This window comes from Stegostoma tigrinum, chromosome 1, assembly GCF_030684315.1.
Source record: "Stegostoma tigrinum isolate sSteTig4 chromosome 1, sSteTig4.hap1, whole genome shotgun sequence".
Lineage (NCBI taxonomy): Eukaryota > Metazoa > Chordata > Chondrichthyes > Orectolobiformes > Stegostomatidae > Stegostoma > Stegostoma tigrinum.
The window spans coordinates 55,379,387-55,394,874 of NC_081354.1; the positions used below are offsets into that span (position 1 = coordinate 55,379,387).

Here is a 15,488-nt window from a genome sequence, read left to right on the forward strand (position 1 = left end):
CTTCCTAACAGCACTGTGGATGTAACTGCACTATATAGAATGCAATAGTTCAAGAAGGCTGCTCACCACTGTCTACTCCAGGGCAGTTAGGGATGAGGGCAGAAAAGTGTGAAGTAAAAAGACAGTAAGCTATAAATGGTAATAAAATGTGAGGCTGGATGAACACAGCAGGCCAAGCAGCATCTCAGGAGCACAAAAGCTGACGTTTCGGGCCTAGACCCTTCATCAGAGAGCTCTCTGATGAAGGGTCTAGGCCCGAAACGTCAGCTTTTGTGCTCCTGAGATGCTGCTTGGCCTGCTGTGTTCATCCAGCCTCACATTTTATTATCTTGGAATCTCCAGCATCTGCAGTTCCCATTATCTCTGAAGCTATAAATGGTAACATCTTGAGAAGTGCAGATGAGCAGAAGGATTATGGCATCCACATGCCGAAGCCCTCAAAAGGTGGCAAAGGGTGACCTGGGCTTTTCAAATAGAAGCTAGAACTTTATACATCACTTCAACTTCTTTTAAACATTCTGGGCTCCAAACTTCAAAAGGGATATAAAGAAAAGAATACCAGGGATGAATGATTTATCTCATCAGGAGTTATTGGAAAAATCAGGACTGTTTTTCTTCAAACAAACAGAAGTTTAAGAGATGATTCAATAGAGTAGTTTATGTTATTGTAATATTTCACTGGAATATGGATCAACAAGAGACCATAGATTTAAAAGCATGCTGAAAAATATCTGGAGAAAGAATTTAGAAGTTTGTTTTTCCCATTCAGTTGTTGGGATCAACAATACTATACTTGGAAAGGAAGTGGGAACTGTTTCATAAACAATTTTGAAGCATAGTTGACAGATGCTGGAAGATAAGGAGTTTCTTGGGCGATAAACAAACAGCATGAGGATAGGATTAAGAATGACTGTTCTTTTAAAGAATGAGCACAATAACAAGATTTTTTTTATTCTAAATGCCTTTTAATTCAGAAGGATGGACAACAGCCTTTATAGGCACAGACTCAAGTGTGCATGTAACTATACTGTATATAAATATACAAGTACAGGTACAAAATACTGCAGGGTGCATAATAAGGTAGAAAATAATGTAAATTCACATCATATCAGAAAAATGCAACTTTTATCACAAGGCATTGCAGTTTATAAAAAGCTACGAAATAAATACTTCTGTGCAGACAAGCATTTTCTCTGCAGTACAAACAGTTCTTCAATACTTGTGGATTTTTCAGATGATTTGTTATAGAACCCAAGTCCATAAGCAAACATGCTTGCACAGAGGAGATAAGGTAAATCAAAGAGTAATTGTTTAGTGATGCCATGATTTAAAATCCTACAAAAATTGTCGTATGGAAAAAAAACAAGGAAATAAAAAAAGTTTGAAGTTTTGAGCTGCGGGAAGATTAATATTAAGAATAGGAATAGATCACTCAGACTCAAGTCTGTCTGCCATTCAAGTAGCTCACGGTTGGTAGGTACTGCACCTTCATTGACACAACTTAGCTCCATTTCATAAATACAGAGCAATCAGTCTTTACATAAATCAATTTCTTTTTGTATTTTATGAAAAAAGCTTCCTACAGAAGTTCTCAAAATGTATGACAAAGCAGGCATTCCTGAGATTACTGTATCTACCAACATAATAGCACCTTCATAAATATGAATATAGGATATCTCATCTCAACTCCTTCTTTAAAAAATATCCAAAATCAGGTAAACACCCATACCAACTTGCTACCACAAGTATACTGGTGTGGGAATCCTATCTCAAAGTCCAGAGCCAGGGGAGTTTGAGGTGATAGTTAGAGAGAGCGACCTTCACTTGTAGTAACAGAGTAAGTGATCTGTACTCCGTCCCAGCCAGTGCAGTGTTGCACTGTTTCAATGGGGGGGTTGCAGGTCACGGACAGACCTGGAGGGGGGAAAAAAAAAAGCAAAATACTGCGAATGCTGGAAATCTATAAAAACCCCCAGAAGATGACAGGAATAAAATCAGCAGGTCTGGCCACATCAATGGATGGAAAGAATTGGTTGCTGCTTCTCTCTCCACAGGTGTCACCTGCCCAGTTGACTATTTTCAACATTTTCTGGTTTTAATTCCATGGCATTTTAAAAAAAATTCCTTAGTGAAATAAACAGTACTTTTTTGCAAAGTAACCAGTCACTTCTACGATTGGTTATTTTTCTCTCAGGAAGTTCTAGGGCTTTAAGTAGACCATAAAGAAACTCTGGCCAGTGGACGGTTTTTTGGTCAACATCATAGTTTCGATATTCCGCAAGAATTCTCTCTCAGACATGCCCCATAATCATCATATGCTGGAATAAACACTTGCCAATGGACTTTCTCCAACTGAAATTTGAAATCTGATAAAATTGATCTCAGAACATTCCACCCAAATTTTGGTTCACCAAATAAGGAGGCCTGATCCCGTGTTTTTGGAATCACAGGACCGCACTAAAATTGATCATGTTATATATAAATTTGATTTCCAGAAGAGCAAAGTATAAGATGAATGAAGTCTTACAGTACAAGAGAACGTACTTACTCTAAAGAATGATATAGCTTTCTCTCTGTCCCCAGGCCCATCAAAAAACACATTTCCAGCTGCTTCAAAAATTTCCAGTGCGAAGTCCAAATTTTCAGTACTCACTGCAGCATCTTGAGCAACCTTAATTTTTGTAATACAAAATATTTGCATAAATCAGCATTATCACGTTGCAAATCTTCTTACAGCCCAACTATATCCTGAACAGGTTGACATTTGTTCAATACTGTACTGAACTGTGAGAAAGTTAAATGACTCAAATATATGATCTGAGATGATACTCTGCAGGGCTCTCCCAGTCTTATCTAACATCTAAAATATGTGCATTTTCCAGCAAGGATCGCTGAATCATTGTTCCATGACATTACTTCCTGAGTAGAGTGGAGTAAAATCTAAAGCATCTCTCATTTGTATGATCCCATAACACATTGGATGCTGCATTTACTCATCAGCCGATTAAAGAAGCTGGTCCTATCTTTTTTGTATGTCCTAAACAAAATCAGGAACCCTGATGTTCATTCGATTCATCAACTCTGAAAGTTAGATGGTTATATTTCCCCATGGCCATGCTAATTTTTCTCCTTAATGTGTGGTAACTATCTTCCTTTTGAAAGTTATTAAACGTGCTTCTGATACATTAAAACAAGTGTACTGCAACTATAAGTTAACAGCTTCCAAAAAAATTCACCCTTTCTTGCCTCTAGATATTTTATCATTTACTTTAAAGACATGTCTTTATTTAATGACTACCATCCTTATCAACTCTATCAAATAGATCATTTGCAATACCTTAATCATCTTTTAAGCAGGGAGAACAGCCTTAGCCAAATTTGCTAAATTGTGTTAGGTTAATGGTGCTAAATGAATGATAAAACGCTGGTCATGTCTAAAGAGGAAATTCCTTGGCTCTTCTTTGAAAGAATGCCATAAGATACTTTATATCCCCTTAAAGGAGTCAACCTGCCTGGTTTAAATTTAAATTATAATGTGGCAATTAACTGTCAGTCATCATCACCTGGTACATTTGCTACTACAATTTCTCTACCAGCATGCACTCGTCAACTGATCAGCATGGTCTTTTCATTATTAAAAAAAAGTCTTGGTCCCCTTTATAATTTGTCTTTCAGTGAATGCAATAGCCATTTATTTGTTATGATGGTAGTACTGAAATGTTGAATAGAAAATGAATTAATAAGAGGTATTCCTTTATTCCAATACTTATGACAAAAAGGAGTAATGATGGCACTAAAATGATGTACATCAGTGAAACTGCTCTGATCAATGACTTTCAGCTGCTAAGCTGAGGTCCATACTCCAATAATCAAAAGCCGTAAATTGAGGTTATGATAATTGATTTTAGCATTCTCTTTGATCTTGCACAAAAGTACAGATAATGAAGCATCAAAAGGAGAAAAGATACCCTTAATACATCACCATGAATAAAAATGTAGACCACATTGCTGGTTGGTCTCTAAAACACAATTTCTCTCTGAATGGCAGAGATATAAATGCAAAGCCACATTTGTGATTAATTCGAAAGGGGATGCAGCTAGAAAAATGACCATTGAGCTGTTTCAGTGAGGAACAACTGCAAACCTGCAAAACAAAACATTTTTTAAAAAAAAGGAAAATATGGACTGGTGAGAGTTCTTGGTCTCATAATTTGGCAGACCTGAAAATAATGAATTATAAATATTTCATTTGGAGAAACGAGGAGTTTGTACATAAACTGTACATTTTGTGGTGGATTGTTGTGAAGAGGTAGTGCCCAGCACTTGATCACATTTACTAACATTAGTATCTAGTTATGCATAAAAGAGAAAATAGACCATTTAGATTAATATGTCTCCTGATTTGTTTCAAATTATTATATTTTACCTGTATGTACATATCCACCAGTTCATTTTCTCCCAGCATGTAATATATCTTCCCAGCCTGCAGCCAAGCATATGCTTCCTTCTCCTTCTTCTCCAGATCTATGAAGATTCCAAGGCTCCGTTTGGTATACTCCAGTGCTGATCGGAATGCCCTGAATTTATAAAGGCAAACTGCATTACCAGATTAGGTGGTATATCAAATTACCACATTGTCTGTTCAACACTGCATTATGGGACAATAAAAAGTGAACAATTCCTGATTGCAATGGTCATACATAAACTCCTTTTAATACAATCGCAAGACAATTCTAATAGGGCATTTCTGCAGTACAGAACTTTTCATAAAATCAAAGCAAAATCATTTACAAAATTTTACACAAACTAAAAGAACATTCATGGTCAAGTTCACTTGGATTCTGAGATAACAGAGTGTGTGGCTAGATGAACACAGCAGGCCAAGCAGCATCAGAGGAGCAGGAAAGCTGACGTTTTGGGTCGGGACCCTTCTTCCAAATAGTAAAATTAGCAAGGTCTCCTTGAGGAGCAAAAATACTCCTAGGACAAGCCAAACAGAAACATGCACGAGAATTCCTAGAAGCATGGCATTCCAACCGGAACTCCATCAACAAACACATTGGCTCCAAATCAATCTACCATCCCCTGAGAAAAAGAACAGGAAATGACATCACCAACCCAAGGAAACCTAAACAGATAAATAGAAAGCTGGACATAACACCAGCGCTTCGTCGGAGGCTCACTGATGTTACCTAGAATGGTGACGAAACGTCTGAAAACTAACCTTCCAGCTCAGCGAGCAAACTCACATCCAGAACCTCAACCTGAGCTACAAATCTTCTCAAAACTCACTAACTCCTTACACCATGTAGGGGTGGGTGCAAGCATATGCACATATTTATATATGTATGTGAAACACACAGTGTCATACATACAAAGGTATAATTATTCATTAAATCAAATCAGTAACCAGAGATCAGTTTAAATAAATTAAGCATTGAAACTTTATAATATTCTTCCAGAGATTTTGATTGAGTGTTACATACAGAGTAGAGTATTTACTAAAAAAATTTGTAAATACTTGGAACCAAAAACGGAAATGCTGGAAATGCTTGAGCCTGCAAAAATCAACTCCATTTCATCCTCCACCTAGCCAGCCTTTACTGCTTTGATTTCAGATTTCCAGAACCCTCAGTATTCTATTGCTCATTATGTATAAAATACCCAGACTTGTCCCCATTGGGAGATGCTGAAAAACTGCACACCACTTGGGAGGGGAATGGCAAAACTAAAAACACTACTCTTGATGTGGAATATGTTCAATATTTTATTTCATAAATCCAGTTTGCTCTGATGCCTTGCTATAGACAAAGAAAATATAAAAATTGCTTCTGCCTATCTAACTACACCCAGCAAATAAGATACACTAAAAACATACATAAAATTCTATTGCAAACATTCAACTTTTTCTTCTCCATTTAAAATTTACCAATAGGAAAACAATAGGAGGACATGTCAATCTACATTTGATTGTAGTAATCGATACATGTAACACCACAAAAAAAACTTATGTTTCTGCTTCGTAGTCAGTTAAGATAAAAAGCTCTTCACTTATTATTACAAATCAAAGCTCTTTTCAAGAATACACTGAAACTGAAATTCAATTGCTTTTAAAGATGCTTTTAGTCTCCTCCAGTGTCCCTTTCTTGAGGTTCAATGCATAACAAGGTTGCTGCAAACCTACTGCAGATTATGCTAGTCCCTAAAGCCAATGTGACAAAAATGTACACACTCCACCCATGGAGTTTTGTCCGCTGAATGGTTTCACAGATCACTTTAAACATTAACATTTTTCTTAAAAACTCCAGGATGTTGTATGCGTATACACATACACAGACACTATTTCTTTTAAATCTGTTAGACAAAACATTTCATACAACTCTGAAGTTCAGTGGTGTTTCGCCATGAAATGACTATGATACCAAACATACCAACCCAATCTTGTTGCAACTGGTATAATCAAATGGTATACTTTCAGGGAGGAATGGCCTAGTGGTATTAATAATAGATTATTAATCCAGAGACCCAGTTAATGTGCTGAGGACCCGGGTTCAAATCCATCATGGCAGGTTGTGGAATTTAAAATCCTGGAATTAAGATTCTAATTATGACCACAAAACTGTTTCCAATTGTTGGGGGAAAACCCATTGGATCCATAAACATCCTTTAGATTTCCTTCCATCTTTGTGTGACTTAGTCCCGCAACAGTGTTGTTGACTCTTCACTGCCCTCTTGGCAATTAGGTGTGAGCAATAAATGCTGGCCCAGCCAGTGATGTCCTCATCCTATGATCGAATGAAAAGTTGGGCAGACGGGAGTATTTCATTATTACATTAAAAGGGGTTGGGGCAGTCAATCTATTGCCTAGGTACAGATCTAAATACATTAACTACTTATTCACTAGAATGTACAATATGAAATATGAGCCAGCAATTCGGCCCTCACGCCCACTCCGCCATTTAATACAACCCATGGCTGATGATCTCATCTCAACCTCAACTTCACTTTCCTGCCTGCTCCCCATAGACTTTTAAATTAGTAGTGGGTTAAAGGGTTATTTCCTCCTTAAATTTATTCAATGTCCCAGTGTCCACTGCATGTTGGGATAGTGAATTCCACAGATTCAAGGCCATTTGAGAGTAGTAATTTTTCCTTGTCTGTTTTAAATCTGCTGCTCCCTATCCTAAAATTATGACCTCTCGCTTTAGATTGCCCCATGTGAAAAACATCCCATCTACACGTGCTTTGTCATCTTCTTTAGCATCTTATATATTTCAATTGGATCTTCTCTCCCAGAACTGGACTCAAAACACTAACCGTGCTTTCTTCCCACTGATGCTGCCAGGCCTACTGAGCTTTTCCAGGAATTTCTGTAACAATGAACTTCTGCTTTAACCAAATTAACATCTCAGGTCAGTGTACTTATCAGCTAAAATTTTGGGCCATTTTAGGAGGCGACATATGCCTGACCCAAACAATGTTCCAGTCATGAATTCAGAGACAGGCTTGTGGGTGTATTGCAGAGTTAGAGGTGGAGATTTTCTGCAACAGACCACCTGGTGCAGTGGGTTGTAGTTGTTTAAAAAGGTAGCTGCTCAACTGCCAGAGAATACAGTCTCTTTCTGTAAGGAAAATATCTTGTTGTTGGAGCCCCAGTAGGTAAAAAAAAAAAATCATTCATTCACCACCTAAAAAAGGCATGAACATAAATTTGCACCAAATTCCTCTTTGGCTTTTTAGAAATGCAAAGTTGGAGACCCAGTAATTATTAGAACACTCGTGATAAATTTGCAAAGTTTACAGGATGCAGAATAATAAATTTGTGTACAAAAAAAAATGATTCCCCCATCACCACACACCAGTGGAATCAATCACAATAACTGAGCATCACTTGGTTAATCTCCTTTACCTTTCCGTTCCCAGGTTGAGGTAAAGCTGACTGGTGTTCTGCAAAACATGTCCCTCCAGTTCTTTGTTCGCCAGTTTACGAGCGAGGTGGAGCAGAAACTCATTGTAGATGATGCACTGGGCCTCATTAGGTAGGACTGAGTTGTAAAACTGACATAGCAACCGAGTGGCTCGTACTTGCCCTAGATACAAAAACAAAAACTCAAGCAAAAAGAGCCGAAGGTGCTGGAGAATAAAGGATAATGACTGCCTTACCGTTTCCAAATCTTCCAAAAAGTTTTAAACCAAATTTGCACACCATATATTATTACAGATCCCATACATGCAGTAGGATGACAACAAGATCGAAAGCATTAGTTCACTCAGTTGCAAGAACTAACCCAGAGACAAACTCTCTATTTTCACTTGGCAGCAGGTCCAAATATTCCAAACAGTATCACAATGGTGAGACGATTGAGTAACACTGATTTATTGCCATGAGAACAACATGCACTGTTTCCTATAGTCTGTTCCTCCACATTTTTGCACACGAGCTCTTGTATGCTTGGACATTAATTTCACAAGCTAATCCAAAAGGACGACAAGAGAAGAAAGACCAAAACAGGTATTCCGTTTTGAATACTGTTAGGGAGATGGCTCACCAGAGGAAGGCAGCAGTAGCCAGGTTCACGGCACCATGGCTGGCTCTGCTGTACAGAAGGGCAGGAAAAAAAGAGTGGAAGGGCGATAGTCATTGGGGATTCAATTGTAAGGGGAGTAGACAGGCGGTTCTGCGGTCGAAAACGGGACTCCCGAATGGTATGTTGCCTCCCAGGTGCACAGGTCAGGGATGTCTCCGATCGGCTGCAGAACATTCTGAAGGGGGAGGGTGAACAGCCAGTTGTCGTGGTGCATATAGGCACCAATGATATAGGCAGAAAACGGGATGAGGTCCTACAAGCAGAATTTAGGGAGTTAGGAGCCAAGTTAAAAAGTAGGGCCTCAAAGGCAGTAATCTCAGGATTGCTACCAATGCCATGTGCTAGTCAGACCAGAAATGAAAGAATAGCTAGGATGAATGCGTGGCTTGAGAGATGGTGTAGGAGGGAGGGGTTCAGATTTTTGGGACATTGGAACCGGTTCTGGGGAAGGTGGGACTATTACAAATTGGACGGTCTACACCTGAACCGGACTGGAACCAATGGCCTTGGGGGTGCTTTTGCTAATGCTGTGGGGGAGGGTTTAAACTAATGTGGCAGGGGAATGGGAACCAAATATTGGACAGAAAAGAGGTAGAAACGAAAGCCTGTAGGGAACTAGATAACGGAGTCAGTGTGACTAAAGGGAACAGTAGTCGGGGAGCAGATGATGAACACAAAGGGACAGGTGGTCTGAGGTGCATTTGTTTTAATGTGAGAAGTGTAGTAGACAAGGCAGATGAGCTTAGGGCTTTGATCGGTACCTGGAGGTATGATGTTATTGCTATTACTGAGACTTGGTTGAGGGAAGGGCATGACTGGCAACTAGTTGTCCCAGGATATCGATGCTTCAGGTGGGATAGAGAGGGAGGCAAAATCAGAGGGTTAGATAGGGCGGATAGGGAGAGCCTTTTTCCTAGGATGGTGACGGCGAGCACAAGGGGGCGTAGCTTCAAATTGAGGGGTGAAAGATATGGGACAGATGTCAGAGGTGGTTTCTTTACTCAGTAGTAAGGGAATGGAATGCTTTGCCTGCAACGGTAGTAGATTTGCCAACTTTAGGTACATTTAAGGCATCATTGGATAAGCATATGGACGTACATGGAATAGTGTAGGTTAGATGGGCTTCAGATCGGTATGACAGGTCGCCATAACATCGAGGGCCGAAGGGCCTGTACTGTGCTGTAATGTTCTATGTTCTACGGGTGGAGGAGTTGCAGTAATGGTCAAAGACAATATCACAGCCGCACTGAAGCAGGGCCCCATGGAGGGCTCAAGCAGTGAAGCAATATGGGTAGAAGTCAAATAGGAAGGGTGCAGTAACAATGCTGGGGCTGTACTACAGGCCTCCCAACAGCGAGCGGGAGATAGAGGTACAAATATGTAAACAGATAATGGAAAGGTGTAGGAGAAGCAGGGTGGTGGTGGTGATGGGAGATTTTAATTTTCCCAACATTGACTGGGATTCACTCAGTGTTAGGGGTCAAGACGGAGCAGAATTTGTAAGGTGTGTCCAGGAGGGTTTTCTAGAGCAGTATGTATGTAGTCTAACTCGGGAAAGGGCCATACTGGACCTGGTGCTGGGGAATGAACCCGGCCAGGTGGTTGATATTACAGTAGGGGACTACTTTGGAAATAGTGACCACAATTCCGTTAAGTTTTACAATACTCATGGACAAGGATAGGAGTGGTCCTAAAGGAAGAGTACTAAACTGGGGGAAGGCCAACTATACCAAGATTCGGCAGGATCTGAGGAATGTAGATTGGGAGAAACTGTTTGAAGGTAAATCCACATTTGATATGTGGGAGGCTTTTAAGGAGAGGTTGATTAGCATGCAGGAGAGACATGTTCCTGTGAAAATGAGGAATAGAAAAGGCAAGGTTAGGGAACCATGGATGACAGGTGAAATTGAGAGACTAGCCAAGAGAAAAAAGGAAGCATACATGAGGTCTAGACGACTGAAGACAGACGAAGCTTTGCAAGAATATCTGGAATGTAGAGCGAATCTGATAAAAAGGGATTAAGAGGGCTAAGAGAGGACATGAGATATTGCTGGAAAACATGGTTAAGGAAAATCCCAAAGCTTTTTATTCATATATAAAGAGCAAGAGGGTAATTAGAGAAAGGATTGGCCCACTTAAGGACAATGAAGGAAAGTTATATGCTGAGTCAGAGAAAATGGGTGACATTCTTAACGAGTACTTTGCATCGGTATTCGCCAAGAAGAGGGACATGACGGATGTTGAGGTTAGGGATAGATGTTTGCTTAGTCTAGGTCAAGTTGACATAAGGAAGGAGGAAGTGTTAGGTATCCTAAACGACATTAAGGTAGACAAGTCCCCAGGTCCGGATGGGATCTATCCCAGATTACTGAGGGAAGCAAGAGGGGAAATAGCCGGGGCCCTAACAGATATCTTTGCAGTGTCCTTAGACACAGGTGAGGTCCCAGAGGACTGGAGACTTGCTAATGTTGTCCCCTTGTTTAAAAAGGGGCAGCAAGGATAATCCAGGTAATTATCGACTGGTGAGCCTGACGTCAGTGGTAGGGAAGCGACTGGAGAAGATACTGAGGGATATGATCTATTCCTATTTGGAAGAAAATGGGCTTATCAGTGATAGGCAACATGGTTTTGTACAGGGAAGGTCATGTCTTACCAACTTAATAGAATTCTTTGAGGACGTGATAAAGTTGATTGATGAGGGAAAGGCCGTAGATGTCATATACACGGACTTCAGTAAGGCGTTTGATAGGTTCCCCATGGCAGGCTGATGGAGAAAGTGAAATCACATGGGGCCCAGGGTGTGCCAGCTGGATCAAAGCTAGATGGATAAAAAAAACTGGCTAGGCAACAGGAGACAGAGTAGTAGTAGAAGGGAGTTTCTCAAATTGGAGACCTGTGACCAGTGGTGTTCCACAGGGATCTGTGCTGGGACCACTGTGGTTTGTGATATATATAAGTGATTTGGAGGAAGGTGTAGGTGGTCTGATCAGCAAGTTTTCTGATGACACTAAGATTGGTGGAGTAGCTGATAGTGAAGGGGGCTGTCAGAAATTACAGCAGAATATAGATAGACTGGAGAGTTGGGCAGATAAATGGCAGATGGAGTTCAATCCGGGCAAATGCAAGGTGATGCATTTCGGAAGATCAAATTCAAGGGCGAACTATACAGTAAATGGAAAAGTCCTAGTGGAAATTGATGAACAGAGAGATCTGGGTGTTCAGGTCCATTGTTCCCTGAAGGTGACAACGCAGGTCAGTAGGGTGGTCAAGAAGGCATATGGCATGCTTTCCTTCATTGGGTGGGGTATTGAGTACAAGAGTTGGCAGGTCATGATGCAGTTGTATAGGACTTTTGGTTCAGCCACGTTTGGAGTACTGTGTACAGTTCTGGTCGCTGCATTACCAAAAGGATGTGGATGCTTTGGAGAGGGTGCAGAGGAGGTTCACCAGGATGTTGCCTGGTATGGAGGGTGCTAGCTATGAAGGAGAGGTTGAGTAGATTAGGATTATTTTCATTAGAAAGACGGAGATTGAGGGGCGACCTGATTGAGGTCTAAAAATCATGAGGGGTATAGACAGGGTGGATACCAAAAAGCTTCCCCCCACCCCCCCAAAGTGTGGGGGACTCAATTACTAGGGGTCATGAGTTCAAAGTGAGAGGAGGAAAGTTTAAGGGAGATATGCGTGGAAAGTTCTTTGCACAGAGGGTGGAGGGCGCCTGGAACGCATTGCCCGCGGAGGTGGTAGACGCAGACACATTAGCGTTTTTTAAGATGTATCTGGACAGGTACATGGATGGGCAGGGAGCAAATGGACACAGACCGTTAGAAAATAGATGACAGCTTAGACAGAGGATCTTGATTGGCACAGGATTGGAGGGCCGAAGGGCCTATCCTGTGCTGTAGGTTTCTTTGTTCTTTCTTAGCGTTTGTCATTGTGATCACAAACCAGTTAGAACTACATTTTCATCTGTCCGGTTCAGATATACATAAACTCAGGAAGGCAGCCAACAGACAGCAACAGCACATTATTCTACTATTTTGTACCTCTTATCCCAAAAAGTGTTGACAAGTTAGCAGTAAAAAGCTTTAAAGACTATGAAAAGTGAGTTCTAGGTGCATATTAAACACCATTAACTCTGCGAATAATTTGCTCCTGTTTTCCAATGATAATTATTAGCTTTTATCGTAGTTGCAGCCTAAATTGAACAAAAGACAAACCTCCTGTTTCATACTTCAGGTGTCACAGCAGCCAGAGCTGACAAAACTGTTTTGTTTAAACTCCCTGCTATCTTTGCAAGACAGCAGAAAAATGATAGATTTGTAACACATAAAAGACTCAGGAACAATTTGAAATAATTATTTAAAGTAACCGAGAATAGTTTCATACTGTTAGCTTCACCACAAAACTCACCAAAAGGAGATGTGACCAGATGTCCGAGACCCCTGTCTCCATCTACACTCAGCCGTCATGAAGACTCAAAGGGAACAGCTGAGCTTGCCCCACTACCCTGTGTTTTTCTCATGTCAATAAGCTCACGTTTCAGAGTGAATGCAATATTTTTGTGCCTGTTGCACCAATTTGTTGAGTGGCAACAGTTACAAAGCTAACTACTGCAGAAACTGGAAATCTGAAGTTTCAAAAGCAAACCAGAAATGCTGGATACATTCAGAAGATCAGGCACATTTGTGGAGAGATGAACAAAGCTAACATTTCACATTAACGATATTTCAAAACATAGGTGCTGCCAGATCTGTTGAGTGGTCCATGCAATTATTAATACAGTTTATACTGCATGCTATGTGATCTGATTAAAGAATGAAATAAGGTGGAAAACAAACCACATTATTCTGACTCTGCTTTCCAAATTGTAGATCCTGAGGTTTTGTACCTCTTCCACTCTATGGTATTTCTGCCATCATTTTGTAGGTCTACTAAAGTCATAGCAGATTTCAGCAGAACCCTGCGCAATATCAGGGTTATCCTGACTGCAGACTACAGATAACCCATCACAAGTCTGCGCTTCTGTAAGCATGCTGCACACCAGACGACATCTGAGATATAATATGAGGCATCTCTGAATGGTCGAAACAATTGAACTGTGTGCAAGCATGACAAATACCTGTTTAATGAACACACTGCAGTTGAGAGGATTGGGATAGCAGGTTTGCCTTTGTGTAGGATTGCAGACTGCTGTCATCAGACACCGTTGCAGTGCATTAGCCAGAGCTGTGCAGTAACAGAGCCTCCAGTTTTCTGCCACCCCCACTTGAAAACATTGCAGGGGTACTGCATCATCTCACAATACCAGCATTGTGGCTGTTGCCAAGTAACCAGTCTTGACGAATATAACTAGTTACTAATTTCAAATTGTCTGCACTTCCAACCAGTGAAACTCCCGTGATCAGAGTAAAGAGCAAGTATCATATAATCACAACAGGATATCAAAAACTTATAGATGCCACATACATTAGAGAAAAGGGTCCCAGTAAAATTACATCAGCAAGGAGTGTGTTAATAGGGGAACACAGCTGCAGGCAAAGTGAGTACTGAATTAATTAACATAGAAACAAGCACATCAAGAAGTCCATACATGTCTGGACAAGGTCATTACACACGCACACACACCGCAAATCATGTGAAGTATGCAGTATTGCAGAAACAAATACTTAGCATTCCCTTCATATTTTTGCCACCACTTGTCCTGACTGACTTCCATCAATTTCACTGATGGTTTATCTTTGAAGTCTTGAGAGTAATTATAAAGGCAAGTGACAAAAATCAGAACTTACTTCAACATGATAGAGGGGTTTGTCATTAATTGAGCAGCATAGATGAAAAAAAAAATGAAGTGACAGGGCCAGGGCAGAGGTAGTGAGGGAAAGGGGTATCTGGATAAATGCGAAGTATTTTATTTTGGTACAAACAGAGGTAGAACTTATGCAATTAATAGCAGGGCCTTGGGTAGTGTTGTAGAGCAGAGGGACCTAGGAGTTCAGATACATAATTCTTTGACATTTGCATCAGAGAAAGACAGGGTGGTTAAAGAGACACACTTGCCTTCAGTGCTCAGTCCTTTGAGTATAGGAGTTGAGATTGTCGAGGGCATTACTGAGGCCTCTCCTAGAATGCAGTGTCCAGTTCTGGTCACCCAGTTGTAGGAACGTATTAAGCTGAAGAAATTTGCCAGGATGCCGCTGGATGTGGAAGGTTTGAGTTATAACGAAAGGCTGAATAGGCTGGGAATGTTTTCACTAGAGTGCAAAAGGTTGAGAGGTGAACTTTTTGAAGTTAAAATCATGAGGGTACAGATAGGATTAATGGTAGATGTCTTTCCCTAGGATGGAGGATTTCAAGACTAGGGGACACATTAAGAGGAGAGGAGAGAGATTTAAAAACCACGAGGGAAAGCTTGTTTTTTGAAAACACAGAGTGGTTTGCATGTGGAATGAACTTCCTGAGGAAGTGATGGATGTGGGCACAATTACAACATTTAAGAGACATTTGGAAATATACACAAATAGGAAAGGTTTGAAGGGATATGGGCCAGGAGCAGGCAGGTGGGATTAGTTTAGCTTGGGATTATGTTCAGCATGGACTGGTTGGACCGAAGGGTCTGTTTCTGTGCTGCATGGCTATGACTCTAAATAGTGGTGATATCACAGTGCCACTCCACTCCTCCAGCTGTAAACTGCTTTATCAAGCCATGAAACAAGTGGGAATGGGGTGGGCTGGGCTGGGTGAAGGAAGTTGGATGATTTACCCGCCTCAATTGTAGCAAATCAAGAGTAGGGGAGAATTGCAACTTCACCTTCAGGTGTATCCCAGCTATCTTTACACCTATTAGAACCACATCACAGGTCCACAGGCAGCCACTCTGCTGGCTGCTGTCAAACATGA

General features: G+C 40.7%; 1 protein-coding gene across 6 annotated transcripts in view; it reads right to left on the minus strand.

Moving 5' to 3' along the window:
• The window catches only part of LOC125451595 (SH3 domain and tetratricopeptide repeat-containing protein 1), a 76,925-nt gene that overhangs the window by 13,252 nt on the left and 48,185 nt on the right, over positions 1-15,488 (minus strand). For all 6 annotated transcript variants that reach the window (XM_048528924.2, XM_048528905.2, XM_048528894.2 and 3 more), the window contains 3 exons: positions 7,910-8,090; positions 4,427-4,577; positions 2,549-2,671 (listed from right to left, as the gene is read on the minus strand). In XM_048528924.2, the coding sequence (XP_048384881.1) occupies positions 2,549-2,671; positions 4,427-4,577; positions 7,910-8,090 (455 nt within the window). The remainder of the gene's footprint in view (positions 1-2,548; positions 2,672-4,426; positions 4,578-7,909; positions 8,091-15,488) is intronic.